The sequence below is a fragment of the Gopherus evgoodei genome, chromosome 4 (assembly GCF_007399415.2).
Source record: "Gopherus evgoodei ecotype Sinaloan lineage chromosome 4, rGopEvg1_v1.p, whole genome shotgun sequence".
Classification (NCBI taxonomy): domain Eukaryota; kingdom Metazoa; phylum Chordata; order Testudines; family Testudinidae; genus Gopherus; species Gopherus evgoodei.
In genome coordinates this window covers 113406611-113422229 of record NC_044325.1, presented here as the reverse complement: position 1 = coordinate 113422229, position 15619 = coordinate 113406611, and the positions used below count along the sequence as shown (strand labels likewise).

General features: G+C 47.2%; 1 protein-coding gene across 10 annotated transcripts in view; it reads left to right on the top strand.

Moving 5' to 3' along the window:
* The window catches only part of BRSK2 (BR serine/threonine kinase 2), a 505761-nt gene that overhangs the window by 356287 nt on the left and 133855 nt on the right, over positions 1 to 15619 (top strand). For all 10 annotated transcript variants that reach the window (XR_004000116.1, XR_004000114.1, XR_004000115.1 and 7 more), the window contains exon 4: positions 14871 to 15011. Coding sequence is in view for 7 of the 10 variants with exons in the window: in XM_030560631.1 (XP_030416491.1) it covers positions 14871 to 15011 (141 nt within the window). In the remaining 3 variants the exon portion in view is untranslated. The remainder of the gene's footprint in view (positions 1 to 14870; positions 15012 to 15619) is intronic.

Genomic DNA, 15619 nt, shown 5'->3' with positions numbered 1-15619 from the left:
CACGGGGGTTATTCCCTACACCTTTGAAAAGCACCATTTATTCTTTAACTCCCCCTCCAGATGCAACAGAAGCCATTCCTCCATCCTGCAGGGCAATGTCTCTACTGGGTCTGAGACCAAATCTCACTGCAAGACTTAAAGGCCATAACCTTCTGACTTCAGCGATAAGAATGCTACACATTGAGCCAATTAACAAAAACAGAATACTCCCTCCTGCCCGTGCACAACTCACAAGTCTGGCAGATGCAGGATCTGTTGGCAGTGGGAATCAAAGAGCTGCAGTTACAGCAGTGTCTGCAGAGGCATTCATGTTGCCAGCTCGCTCCTGATTGTTTTTCTTTTCATTATGATTATTTCTGTTTAAAAGTGATGCTGAGGTGAAAGAGGATGTGAGAGAGGAGTGGCACTGTTTGTGTCTTTTTTTATTGGTAGCCCAAGCTTCTGAAATTAGACCCACATGTGGGAAATCCCTGCATGGATTTCAGAAGAAAGTGTACAGGTGTAAACAGAGTGCCTCTGGATCACATTGGGAGAAAGCACTGGGCTCAGCAAAGAGTGTCTTGAGCTTTTATTCTTGGGGTTTTCAAGTGCAGCAAGGGAGAGACCCAAAACCAGTTCACCTGACCAGAAGGCAAACAAGAAAACCCCAGCCTGGGTTACAACTTCAATCAGGGGAGCTACACTTACCCAACAATTTTTGCCCCTTTGTGGCCTATTTGTTTTTATAGAGGGTCCAATATTCCACCTGAGAGCCTAACTGGGCCCTCAGCTCTGCCATGTGCATCGTCATGGGGCTTAGCAAGGGGTTAACTCTTTGCTCGCCAGAAAGCAAGTTGGACACAGGTCCCTGTGACAGCAGCTCCACGATGTGGGTGAGGGTCAAAGAGAGACATAAGCCTGTAAATAAAAGGGCACCAAGCTCTCAGGATAGGAACTAAGGGTGGTTGTTGCAAAGTTCCACATCAGCCAGTGACAGATGGACAGAGAACAGTGTACTAGCTAATGGGTGTTGTCTCAGCCTTGCCCAGCCTGTACTGAGCATCCCTCCGGCTGGATGCATTCCACATTATGCACCCTTGTAGGAGACTACTGCGGTGCTTTGGCATGCACGACTACACACTGCAAATAGCAGCCACGGCAGCCCTCAAAACACCTTTCATCCCCAATAAATCAAAGGTAGGAGCAGCACAACGGCATAACCCACCTCTCTAGCCTCCCCCTCCCATCCCTCTGTTCCAAACATAATTAGCAACCACACAGAAAAGTCCCTTCAAACAAGCAGCTTATGGTTAAAATTGGTCCTTTAAGAAAAAATCACAAGTACAAACATTTTGGGGGGGGGGGAATAAAGAGCTCCTGGCTCTGTGCCAAATTAGGGTTTAAAAATTCATGCCCGCCATAAGAATTTATATAGCTCCTGAATAATTTATAGGCTACGCCAATAACAAGGGGCTTAATATTTGATAGAGATTATTTAATCAATAGGAAATGGCACAGCAAAAAGCCATCAAAGATTACAATATGTCAGTCCAGGCTGGGCAGTTTTTAACCCTCCTCCTGCTGAGTTGCAGGGAGTAGAACTTTTCGCAAAGAGCGTGATGGCCTACAGAAGAAATCTTTAAGTCTGCATTTTGCTGCAAGCTTGTCTCTGTAGACCTGGCATTTGGGACCAGTCCCTCACCAATGCACAGTAGTTTTGAAATGTAATGAGTTTTCTAGCTCTCGGTCGAGTTGTTTGGGAGGAATGGTTAGTTTCTAATGAGCAATGTGCTGTGAATTTGTGGGAGGGGTGGCTGCTATTTTCTGATTGCTTTGACTTTCACTAGGATTGCTGAGTATGCCTGGCACATGGTAGTCCTGATGCAGCCAACATCTTCACCCAGACTGTCAGTGAGTATTCATGTGGCCTAAGTGCATAGTACCATCAGGAAATTTTAAGAGGTGTGGGTACTGGTGGACTTGGGGTAGGGAGGGCGTAGGGTTGTTTCTGTCCTTATATCTTGAATTACTGTTTGACTCAAGCCTCTGACCACGTAGACTGGGTATGTTGGTCTAATTGTGCATCCATGTCAAGTCTAGAGTGTCCACTGTCTGTGCTGCATTCCTTGGTCTTAGCATTCTTCTCATCAGTCTCTTATAATAGTCAAATATTAAGGTAGAAGTCAAGGGGGCCAGATTGCAGAGCAGACTTAATTAATCATTGAAGTGTCCTGCCTCAGGGCTGAACATTACCACCATGCTGCCAAATCTTAAACCAGGATCTTCATAGTCTGTGGGCATCAGCTCTATCAGAGAAGCCAAAAGCCTTGCCTATTTGAACCAGTAGAAGCTGTGCTAAGTTTCCTCATCTTGAAAGTTGTTCTTTGCTCCTATTCAGAGGTCTTTGCCTCACAGTGGAGTACAGATATCAAGTCATAATGGCCATGGCTACACTGGCGCTTTACAGTGCTGCAACTTTCGCGCTCAGGGGTGTGAAAAAACACCTCCCTGAGCTCTGCAAGATACAGCACTGTAAAGCCTCAGTGTAATCAGTGCTGCAGCGCTGGGAGCGCGGCTCCCAGCGCTGCAAGCTACACCCGTAAGGGATGTGGTTTACGTGCAGCGCTGGGAGAGCTCTCTCCCAGCGCTGGTGCTCCGACCACACTCACACTTCAAAGCGCTGCCGCTTTGAAATGTCAAGTGTAGCCAGGAGGAACTATTAGGATCATCTAGTCCGACCTCATAGAGCACAGACCATAGGACCTTGCCCTGTGAGTCACAGATTGAGGTGTACACAGACAAACCATCTGCCTGCCAAGGTTTAAGTGAAGTGAGATTTTTTTTTTCAGTACCATTTAATAAACATCTCAAAAGCTAATTAGGACCAGGCCTGGTCAGTACATAGATCAGGGAATCGGCAACCTCTAGCATGCAGCTCGCTAGGGTAAGCTCCCTGGCGGGCCGGGTCGGTTTGTTTACCTGCTGCCTCTGCAGGTTCAGCCAATCACGACTCTCTCTGGCCGTGGTTCACCGCTTCAGGCCAATGGGGGCGGCGGGAAGCAGCACGGGCTGAAGGATATAAAGGGCCCCACTTCCTGCCGCCCCCATTGGCCTGAAACAGCAAACGGCGACCAGTGGGAGCCGCGATCAGCCGAACCTGTGGACGCGGCAGGTAAATAAACCGGCCCAGCCCGCCAGGGGGCTTACCCTGGTGAGCCTCATGCCTAAGTTTGCTGATCCCTGACACAGATGAATGACCTGCAAGGATAACCCAGGTACTGCAGGAAATGACACTCTTCCAACTTAGCGTGTAACCAATTCCCCAGTGTGCTGGTAGGGATAGTATCTGTTCATCTTTTTGCAAGGAATTTACATGAAGGCCATAACCTTTCTGATCATTAAAATCCCATAGCTCTTTTTGTGAGAGTAAGGGTGTAAATCTCGTTGTTATCTAGTTTGGATCATTAATATTCCTCCTACTTAACATTCCCTTGTAGTTTCAGCAGGAGCAGTTACTTTTCCCTTCCTAAAATATGTTGTATAGTGTTGCTGGCACATTTTGCTGCAGAAGTTGCTCACTTGAGTAGTGTATTAATGCTCCCTAGCTGAGTGATACTCAGCTCTAGATCGCCTTCTCTTCAAATCCAGACAGTATTATTATGTAGTATTATTCTGCCAGGGCCTGATGAAGAGAGTGATCTGTCTGAAAATGAACTGGCTACAACTGCTAGACTTTGGCAGGGAGAGGTTTTCGGAGGATTAAGAAAAGGAGGGGAATAGAGAGATATAGTATCTGCATCATCTATTGAAGGCGAATTCTAGCCTTCATTTAAATGGTTTGCAGAACCATTCCTGTCCCTAGATAGTCCAATTTGCCTTCCATTGCCAACAGCTAGTCAGGAATCAGCGATCATTCCTCTTGCCAAGTGGATCATGCAAGGACTAACTTTGAAGCATACCCAGAAGCTCTGGCTAGTTCATCACACAACTTTCTGATGTCTGCACTGGCTTCCTGTTCAGTTCCCTCTGCAGTTCAAGGTGTTGGTAATAATCTCTAAAGCACTGATGGTCTGGAACTCAGTTTAATGAGAGACCATCTCATCTGGTACACTGTGGTGACATGGTCTCAGATTAAACTCCCCAGGCTCAAAGGTCTCTGTCTTATGTATTCACTCTTTTTAGCAGTCCATCAAAGCCCAAGACTTGCTTTGTGCAAGTCATTTTCATTTGGCCAATTTTTTAACTGGGGGCTTGTCTACATTTCCCACTGGATCCAGCGGGGGTCTATTTATTGCATCTAATCTAGATGCGATAAATCGACCGCTGAGCGCTCTCCCGTCAATTCCGGTACTCCACCATGGCGAGAGGCACAGTCGGAGTCGATGGGAGAGGGTCAGCCATCAACTTATCGCAGTAAAGACACTGTGGCAAGTAGATCTAAGTACATCCACATAGCTGAAGTTGCGTAACTTAGATTGATTTCCCCCCCATACCCATTGTAGACTAGGCCTGATTTGTGTTTTTAGTGGCACTGGCAGGGGAAGAAGAACCTGTTTGATTTTTTTCCTGGCCAAGTGATTTTGGTTTATTCTTTATTTGTCCATTTGGGATGTTCTATTTAATTTATTCTTTTAAAATGTTTACTATTCATCAGAGGCCTAGCTGCAATAGCCGTAGGCACTTCAATAATCTTTTTAATATAATACTTTATAGTCTGGACATTCATCTGAAAAGTGCTTTCAAATTCTTTGGGATGAGAGATAATATACAGTATCGGAGCATGAGTCTGTGAGTTAGGAGTTCTGCTCCTAACTATGCCGCTGACTTGCTATGAGCCCTTGGACAAGTTACTCCCTCTCAGTTCCTCAGTTTCACCCTATGTAAAATGAGGATAATAAAATCTCCCTAATTCACAGGGGAGTGGCGAGGCTCTCATTATAAATGCTTATAAGGTGCATTGAGATCCTTTGATGAAGGGTGACATAGAAGTGCAAAGTATTGTTATTAAGTATTATAAATTCAGTTATTATTTTGCATTTCATGCAAAGATCTCAATTTACTTTAATAAATGTATGTGTTGCCCCGAAGGATCTCATTTGTAAAGGGCAGATGTATCATAAATTGTGTGGATCTATAGGGCTGGGAAAACATGAATTGCATGTTCTTTACCAAGACGTATTGCTGAGCTGCTGTGGGGACGCTTAGGTGGCATGTATGTGTTATTCCTGACCATGCCTGCTAAGGGTTAGCAAACAACTTGTCATTCTCTATAATCATCAGGACTGGGATGAGCTTAGCTATTGTGCCCTTGGTACCTGCTGATGCACAGATTTAGTTCTTCCTGGGCTAGTCTGCCTTTCTATAAGAGTTGTGTTTCCATAAATCACTCCAAGCTAGATTGTTTAAGATAATTTAAGCACAGCCCTGCCTTGGGGTGGCACAGAGCTGCCCTGCCCCAGAAGGAGCACCCGAAGACATTCTCCCAAAGCTCTCCAGTGTGCAGCAGGAGCACATACAGCCACTTATGGGGTGCAGCAAGTACAGGAGTGGAGTCATGGCTCTGCCTACTGTCCTCCCCTTTGAGCACAGGGACTTCAGTTCTTACTCCTGCCCTTTCATGTGCTGCACAAAGTGGGAGGAGGCTCCTTGCTCCCTTCCCCCGTGCAGTGCGCTCATGGAAGAGCCAGACAGAATCCGGCCCAGCAGCTGGGGTTTGCAGGTGAAAATGAAAAGCAAGCTCATGAATTAGTAGTAAATTTTTCACCAGCAGAAATGAACCTGAGCCATGATCTACAGAACTGAAGGAAAAGATGGCTCAGAATCCAAACCTGGTGGAGGAGGCCCACAACTGTGCCATTCTCAGCATGATGCTGAAACTTTACTGAGGATTGCACTATTACCTGGTAACTGCAAGCTGGGCTGCTTCTGCAGACCTCATCACAACTTTTCCTAACCTCTGTGGTCTGAAAAGATAGTACAAAATATTGGCAGGACAGGGCTATCATGAGATTAGCAGTGCCTCATGGTTTCATTTAGGCTTGGAATTGCGAAAATGGAGTGGGGCAGAAGGGGAAGGTGGTGGGAAAATGGACCAAATTTTCATCAAGCTACCAAAAATGTTAAGATTTGGTTTGAGTTTGGAGGCACAGGTTCCCAGGGTTTCTTGTTTTTTGTGGATAGATTTGTCTGGGCTGATAGTGGCATCATATGGACCAGTGATCAGCTTCCACATTGTGAGGTTAGTTGTTGTGACCTTAACACATTAGCTACTGATTGTCAAATATTTTCTGATGGATCCCGGAGGGAGCTGACCTATTCTCTCCACTGGTAGGAGTACGTTCTAGCCCAGGGGTCGGCAACCTATGGCACATGTGCCAAAGACAGCATGCGATGGCACGCTGCTGCCTGCCGGGACTCCAGCTTGCCATTAAAAATCCTGCCCAGCTGGACCCACTCTCCTCTGCCCTCCACTCCCCCCATGGGGGCAGGGAGAGAAGCATAGGCATACGCACGGAGTGGGCCAGTGGCCCTGCTCTTCTGGTACAGAAAGCTGCAGGGTCCGCGCTCCCAGTCCAGAGCACCCAGCCAAGCACAGCAAGGCGCTGGCCCCTCCCCCACCTTCCCCCCTCTCCTGGAGCCCTGCTGCCGCGTGCACAGCGCTCTGGGAGTTGGGGCTGCACACTTCCGGCGGGCCGCGTATCTGGCTCTGTGTGGAGCCTCATGGTAAGGGGTCTGGGGCTGGGGTGGTTGGATAAGGGGTGGGAGCAGTCAGGGGACAGAAGGCAGGGTAGGTTGGATGGGGCTGGTATCCCGGGTGGGGTGGTTAGGGGTGGGGAGGTCTCTGAAGGGGGCAGTCAGGGAGCAGGGGGGGTTGGATGGGGCATGGAAGTCCCGGGGAATGTCAGGGGGCGGGGAGTGGATAGGGGTCAGGGCAGTCAGGGGACTGGGAGCAAGGAGGGTCCTGGGGGGGGCAGTTAGGTTTGGGGGTCTCTGGAGCGGGTGGTCAGGGGACAAGGAGCTGGGGAGGTTGGGTGAGTCAGGAGTTCTGGGGTCCTGTCAGGAGCCAGGGGTGTGGAGAGGGGTTGGGGCAGGCAGGGAGCGGGGGGGTTGTATGGGTTGGGAGTTCTGGGGGTCCTTTCGGGGGGAGGGGGGCGGTTGGATAGGTATGGGAGTCCCAGGAGTCTGGCTGGGGGCAGGGGTGCGGATAAGGGTCAGGGCAGTCAGGGGACAGGTAGGGGTAGGGTCCTAGGGCGGTAGTCGGGACAAGAAGCAAGGAGGCTTAGCTAGGGGGTGGGGTCCTGGGGGGCAGTTAGGGGCACGGGTCCGAGGAGGGGGTAGTCAGGGGCCAAGGAACATGGGAGTTGGGAGTTCTGAGGGGGGCAGTCACCCAGCCCTGACCCCCCCCGTACACACACAGCCCTCTGCCCTGAGCCCCACACACACCCCCAGGCCCCTGCCCTGAGCCCTGCACCTCCCTCATAAACACCCACCCCTCTGCTTGACTCCTTCACCGCCCCCGCCGCAACCCCAGCCCTGACTCTGGCACCCCTACGCATACCCAGCCCCCCCGCCCTGACACCTGCACCCCTCTCACATGCCCCCAGCCCTCTGCCCTGACTCTCGTACCCCCCCACATCCCCAGTCCCCCCACACCCAGGATCGGCGCTAGGGGTTTTAGCGCCCTAGGCTGACGGAAATTTCGCTGCCCCGCGCACTGGTCCCACTGCTCCAGTGGAGCTCCCACAGTCGTGGCTGCGGACGGTCGGCTGCTCCCGCGGCTCTGGTGGAGCTGACACAGTCGTGCCTGCGGGAGGTCCACCGGAGCCGCGTGAGCAGCCGACCGTCCGCAGGCACGACTGTGGGAGCTCCACTAGAGCCGCGGACCAGCGGACCCTCCGCAGGCACGACTGCGGTAGGTCCACCGGAGCTGCCTGCCGCCCCCTCCGGCAAAACGCTGCCCACCAATAATCCTGGTGCCCTAGGTGATTGCCTGAGCTGCCTAAATGAAAGTGCTGGCCCTGCCCACACTCCATGGACCCCCCACTTCCCCACCCCCACCCTGAGCACCAAATGGGAGCCTCTGCTCCCCCGCCCCCCACACATTCCCACCTGCACCCCTCGCCTCAAATGAGAGCTGCCCAGGTAAGTGCCCCACACCCAAACCTCCTGCCCCAACCCTGAGCGCCCTCCCTCATTCTAGCTCCTGGCCAGACCCTTCACCCCCACCCTCAGCTCAGTGCAGAGAGAGGAAGAGAATGGGCCAGAACCAGGGAGAAGGTAGGTACCCACTGTATGCGGGCAGGGCTGGGGATCCCGGACAAGCAGTGGGCTGAGCGGATCCGGCAGCCGGGATCCCGGCTGGCAGGAGCCAGCGGATGGAACCCCTCAGCAGCAGCGGGCTGAGTGGGCCAGTGGCGTAAGATCAACATTTTAATTTAATTTTAAATGAAGCTTCTTAAACATTTTGAAAACCTTGTTTATTTTATAGTATAACACTGGTTTATTTATATAATATATAGACTTAAAAAGAGAGACCTTCTAAAAAACATTAAAATGTATTACCAGCACGTGAAACTTTAAATTAGAGTGAATAAATGAAGACTCGGCACACCCATTCTGAAAGATTCCTGACCCCTGTTCTAGCCCCTGGTAGCATATAGGGGCCATGAAGGACCAACTTAGCCCTAAGGAAAATATCCCTGTGCAGAAGCAGTGTAGGCCCTCTGCTGTCCCACCTCACAGCACTTGGCATAGGGGCATGTTGGGGATAGGAAAAGGAGAGGGTATTGTGCTCTATGCTATGTCTGTTCTAGGCGGCAGAACAGGCCACAGGCAGTCATGGGGAGGCTGCTGTAAGTTAGAACATGCTGGGAGCTGTACAGCTCCTAGAACAGGCAGAATCTGGGCAGCACAGAGATGGCTTATAGCCACCTTTGCCCCACACTTCTGCTATCCCTGTAACAGTTGCAAGGTTTATACCCTTTTGTTGTCTTATTCTATCAGAGATTTTTTTTTGAAGTTAGCCTTAGTTCTTTTTACGAGCCGCACAGGCTTCTCACCTGATGCCTGGAGGCCATGTGAGGTTAGTAGCTTGTTAGCTTTGACTGGGGAGGGTGATGAGTCTAGGAGACAGATGGAAAAGTGGCAAAGGGGATAGATAAAATTAATAAAACATGTTGGGAAGAATCACTCGGCTGCTGTACATGATCTCTCTGCTCCTCTCTGATGGATGAAATCATTTTTCCTATTAAGCATTCAGTTTCTTTTCCTTTAAACACTGGGGTCTCATCTCCTTCATCTCTGAAGCTTTCCCTGAAATTTTTCATTTCATGTGTTGGCTCATGGCAGAGGCATAAAGAAATTCTGGGCATGCATGGTGCTGGCATTCTGAAACCATGGCCTTGCCTGTTTGAGAATCTGCCCCGTATTTAAGAATTCACCCAATAGAGGAAATGTTTAATACTTTTTTTAAACTGTGTGCACACTGCAAATGAGAGTTGTGGAAGCCTGGCAGCTGCAGCCTATGTCCAAATCCACTTGTTCCAAATGGACTCATATATTAAAAAGGAGAGGCCAGCACCGCAGTCACCATAATCACAGCAGTGAAAGCTAGAGAACAGGGGTGATTGATGTTCAGGGCAGTGTGGTCTAGTGAACATGAGCACAGGAAATCTTGAGTACTAATCCCAGCTCTGAGACCAACTTGCCATGTAACCTTGGGCAATTCACTGTGCCTCACTCCCCTGTCTGTAAAATGAGGGTGATGACCCTTACAGAGTTTCTCTCGTAAGGAAAGTGAGAGGATTAAATAAGTTAACATTTGTACAGTGCTTTCAAGATGGGAGAGCTAAGTATTCTGGCAGAGTCTTTCAGCCCGGGATGGCTCCATACTGCCCTGTCGCGATTATCACAGCATGTGGGCGTACTGCGTAGGGGCTGTCTCTTGCCTCTGTTTTCTCTGCAGTGACTTTTCAGAGAGTGATGCTTGGTGTGCGTTTTACAGCTAGGTTTCCACAGGGGAGAGCTTTTGACTGACACCATCTGTTTTACCATAGGCAGGGTTGAAAAACACCCTTTAAAAATTGCTGCTTTCCATTTTGTATATAACATGAAACTCAGGCTGTGCAATAAATAAAAAGCAATAGCCAAGACTAGTTTCTGGGAACAGCTACAGAAGCAAAATGGTAACATGAGATAATATCATGGTAAGGAAAGGGTAGAAGGGAGGAGGAACAACAGGAAAATCCCTCTTTCCTTGTTAATTTTTACAAACTGTATATATTCTGTTGCTCACCTGCTCCCTGAATCAGCAAACAGACAGGCAAGGTTCCAGTGCCACTGCTTTCTATTAAAGTCACTGAGGGCTGTAGAGTAAGTTGATGGCTGTTCTTGTGGACTCACTGTTTGACTCAGAGAAAGTCACTGAGGGCAGGTCTACACTACGGGGCTCAGTCGACCTAAATTACGCAACTCCAGCTATGTGAATAATGTAGCTGGAGTCGACGTACCTTAGGTTGACCTTTTGTGATGTCTACACCACGCTGGGTCAACAGGAGAAACTCTCCCATCAACTTATGCTTCTTGTTCCAGTGGAGTACAGGAGTCGATGGGAGAGCGATCCGTGGTCAATTTAGCCGGTCTTCACTAGACCCACTAAATCGACCCCTGGTGGATTGAGTGCCTCGCGTGGATCCCCCGTAAGTGCAGACAAGCACCAAGTCTCTCCGTTCCTCAGTTCCCCATCTGTAAAAATGGACAATACTGTTTCCTTTGTCTTCCTTCTCTGTCTAGACTGTAAGCTTTTGAGAATAGGAGTCTCTTTTTATATATATGTACAGCATGGACCATCTAAGCTATAGTGCACTAATCAAAATAATTAACAATGGTGCAACCAACTTGCAACACTTGGAAAATAATTATTATTATTTATTATTTTATGTATTATTGTAGTGCCTCAGAACCCTAGTCATTGACCAGGACCCCAATGTGCTGGTTGGTTGGTTGGTGACTCTTCCTGGTACAGCAGCAAATTGGAATTAAGAACTTCTGGATATAACATTAACCGTGCTGCACTTGTAGAATGATCCTTTCAGAATTTATTTCTTACACTTAACCATTTGGGAATGTGTTTGTCACCCTCGTTGCTCTTATCACGTGAGGGGATCTGTCAGATCAGAATACATTGTCTCCATACTTCTTTCTTGTTCTTCAACTCAACTCAGGCACAAATCTTTTTCAGATGTTTCCCCCATTTGTTTCTATTTTTATATCTGATGCTTCCAGGTTGTAAACAAAAATATATACCTTTGTAAATGCACCCTGTATTTCCATTAGTTTTATTTATCATACGGCATGTTGGTGCACTGTGCTTGAATATTTTTAATAAGACAAAGTTGATGAAAATAAATTGCTTTGCAGCTCCTGCTGAGGGTGACAGAAATGCTGGGCCTATAATTTTCTGAAACTGCATTTGAAACTTGCATAGAGTGGGGTCTGCGTGCTTGTACATATAAACATCTTTATATCTCCCTGGAAAAAAAAATCTTTTGATTTGTACTGTGTCGAAATTCTTTGAGCCAGATTCTCTGCTATATCCTGCTTCTTCTGGGCACAGCAGAAAGGAATAGCAGTCAGAGAGCCAGTTACATTTGATCCCAAGGCCAGTTTTGGGTCTGCCATGGTAGAGACTAGACCAGGTCAGTCTCTGGTACAAGGAGGAGACTGATTTATATAGAGGATCCTCTTTTCCAACATGCCTGCTGCCAAGGTCTGGGTAGTGTAGGACCACTGAGACTTAAAAGGCCAATACATCCAAATTCAGTCTCCAAAGGACTATGCATCGGATGGAGATCACTGGCATGCCACTCCCAGTCCTACATCCTGATATGCCCCTATACCAGAGGCTGCAGGGGAGGTGGCATAGGAACCACCTATGTTAGCTGTATGACCATTCAGGACTTCCCCAAGCCAGGGAAATCCTAAACTATGGAGATGTGGGCTATCTTTTCTCCCTTTGCATCATGTAGCAGTGCAAAAACAATTGAGCAAGATAGAGAGACTGGTCCTATATCAATAACACCTGTACCATATAAACAGTGGTGGTACCTCTATGCATTTTAACATACTTTCATGACAGTTTCACTGGCAATTTGCCCCTAAACCACCTCTGCCTGGATTAGAGCTAGTCACAATTTTTGAAAATTTGATTTTTCAGTAAAAATTTTCTTCTGATTTTGCATCTTAATGAAAAAAAATTGACAAAATTTCCGCAAATTTTTCTTGTGGAGTTTCAACAAACACTAGAGCTTAGTCAGAATTTTTCAAATTTTGATTTAAACAAAAAGTTTTCCAACTTTTTTCCACTAGCTCTCTGTCACTGAGTACCTATTCCGCCCTCCTTTACAGTAGATCTGAACACCCCACAATCTTTTATTGTGTTTATCCACACAACACCCCTCTGAGTCAGGGAAGTATTATCATCCACTGACAGAGAGAGAGTCTAAATCATCTTCTCGTGTCCTTGTCTCACACTGAGGTTTTCCCAGAACCATGCACAAGCAATGGCTCTTTCCATTGCTGTAGCGAGGTCCTTCTTCATAAAAGTTTCCCCAAAGAGTCAGCAAATGCTTCATGGTCTGCATCTTACCGCACTCACATATATTCATGTCATTAGAGTACCCTCATTGGATCATATTAGTCTTCAATCTGCATGTGTTTGCGTGTGTAAGTGGTTCAGGCATTGCCACATTGATCTGTCTGTATCAGCCCGTCTGAGAAAGTCCTTCTGGGGTTCCAGATCTATTTCAGTGCATCTGAGTGCATGTGACCTTTCATTCCATAACCTCAGTTCTGCCTTAACAGCCGCCATAGCCAAAGGCACAACACTAGTTATAAAACTCTTTCGCAGTTTAAGTGATTTGCCCGGGATTACGCAGGAGCAGGGATTTAAACCCAGGTCTCCCAAATCTATAGCTGCTGCCCTAACCACTGGACCATCTTTATTCTCTCCAGGGCTACTCCTAATATTATAATACTCTGAGTAGCTTCAAAAAGGACCACTTAAAAATGCACAATATTTTCCTCTTTCCCCCCCAAATTTGGAGTTTCCCTCTCAAGTCATACCATTCTGAGGCACTGAAAGGATGATATTCAATCTTGAAGTAATTTTGTTCTTTTCCTCTCCCTCTAAGACCTGTTGGGTTGGACTAAGGGTACTGGAATTAAGGCTGACTCTCCTTATGCACAAAGGAATAAAACAACAACTCCCTAAAAAATTGTAAAAGCTCTCTAAAATGTATTATTTAAAAAGTTTTCCACCAAAATTTGAGGTATCAACAAAAGGTGGTGATGTTTGCTAGCCCTGTTTACCTTCATCTCACTGCCCCTGCAGCTATCTGCTGTCAGAACACATGCCCTGCCATGCAACAATGGAACGCATTTCAAAGCATTTACCCTTTGAGGGAGTGTGGGCTTGCTCCCCTAGTACAGGATTCCGAAGCCAAGGGCATAAAAGCCACCTCTGCAGGTCTTCCCCTAAGGGAGATCTGCAAAGCAGTCCATTCAGAGAACAAAAGATCCTTCAGTAAATGACCTCTTTGTGTCTCTAGTCCCGGGGGGGCCCACGTAGTAATGCTGGTCAGCTCAGACTCATACCAATAAAAGCTTTACACAGTACCTTTGCATCATTTATTCTTCCTATATATAATGGTCTGCGTGTACACAGAAGGAGGCAGCACTGTACAGAGAACCATTAGTAGAGATGGGAAAGGCCTCATTGTTTCTCTAGACCAGCTTTTCTCAATGATCAGTCCGTGGACCGGTGCCAGCCCCTGAGATCTCCCTGACAGTTTAGGAAGGCAGCAAGCTGGTGCCTGGTATCAAAAAGGTTGAGAAACCCTGTTCGAGACAATCCTCCTGCCAGTGCAGGTCTGTATCTAGTCCAGTTTTACATTACTCAGTTAATGGGGCTGCTATTATTTCTCTAGGGAAACTATTCTGTGGTCTAATAGAGCTCCACTCTTAGGAAACATTCCCAGATATTTAACTTAAGTTTTCTTTTGATTGGTGGCATCTCATTACCCCAATCATAATAACCCTTTGGGCTGCCCTAGACAATTCCTCTCCTTTCTTTGCCTGGTACACTTTTGGAGTACTCGAATGCTCAGTGATAACGTGCAGTTATCCTATCCCCCTCTTGGACCCTAATTCTTCAGCTCTTACTCATGCTGTGTGACACTTACATGCTAGAGTAGTCCCCTTGAAGTCAATGGGACTAGTCAAGTGAAGCAGCATGAGTAAAGGTTGCAGAAATTAGCCCTTACGTGGGTGCCCATGCTAAACATGTGTAGTTTATCTTTGTCAGAAATCAGCCTGTTTATTTTCAGCAGCTTTCCAAATTCCCTCTTGTTTGTTGACATTGTCTGGTACTGAGGTGTCCAGAACTGAGCACAGTTATGTGAGTGTCGTTCCTCCAAAGCTATTTCAGAAAAGGAACTATCACCATCCACCTTGCTTAATGACCTGATGTCTCTGCATATGCAGCCTAACTCTACATTAGCTCTTGCAGCTGCCATATTATGCTGGAAGGCCATATATAATTTGCTGCCCACTATCCATCTTGATCTTTGGAGGAATTATTGCTTTTCAGATATCATCCCTTTACTGGGGATGCTGAAAACTGAATTTGTTCCATTGTTTGGAATCACTGAAACGCCTGGAGTCCAAGCAGTGCTTGACTCCAACCCTGTTAAAAATCTTCACAGCTGCTAATTTCCCAATTCTCTCGTTTCACAGTATTTCACACATGTTTAATTCCTAGAGACAGAGACAGAGACAGACAGAGAGATCTGTGTGATCATGTGCTAACAAAGGCCTCTCTTCTTTTTCTCTAGATATTTGGTGCTAGAACATGTGTCAGGTGGGGAGCTCTTCGACTATCTCGTAAAAAAGGGAAGATTAACGCCAAAAGAAGCCAGGAAGTTCTTCCGACAAATCATCTCTGCTTTAGACTTCTGCCATAGTCATTCAATATGGTGAGTACAGCAGGTTTATAATGGGTGGTGACTATGGCCTGGAAACTCATAACAAAGCAGTCAGTGGGGCTGGGGCTCCTTATACACTGCTACCTCGATATAATGCCACCTGATATAACACGAATTTGGATATAACTCGGTAAAGCAGTGCTCCAGGGGGGCGGGGCTGCACACTCCGGTGGATCAAAGCAAGTTCGATTTAATGCGGTTTCACCTATAACGCAGTAAGATTTTTTGGCTCCCAAGGACAGCGTTATATCGAGGTAGAGGCGTACTTCTGTTTGCTGTTAACTAGTTAATGTTGTAAAGCTCTTGGGGTCCAAAAGTGCTACATAAATGCTGCTGCTGCTGCTACTTTTTGGCTATCTCTGTGAACACACATCGGTCACACATAGATTGTTCATGCAGGTTGTCCATGATTTTCCTTTGGATCTGTTTATAATATCTGTATAAAGGCTCATTTCTGGTTTCCCTTGGAAAGCAAGCCTGCTATTCCATGGTGAGCATGATGGGAGGGGGCAGCTGCTGTCACGTTCATTTATAGTGAGTGCTTTAAGCAAGAAAATCAAATTCCTGGGGGACCAGTGCTTCATTTCCATGAGTCTTGG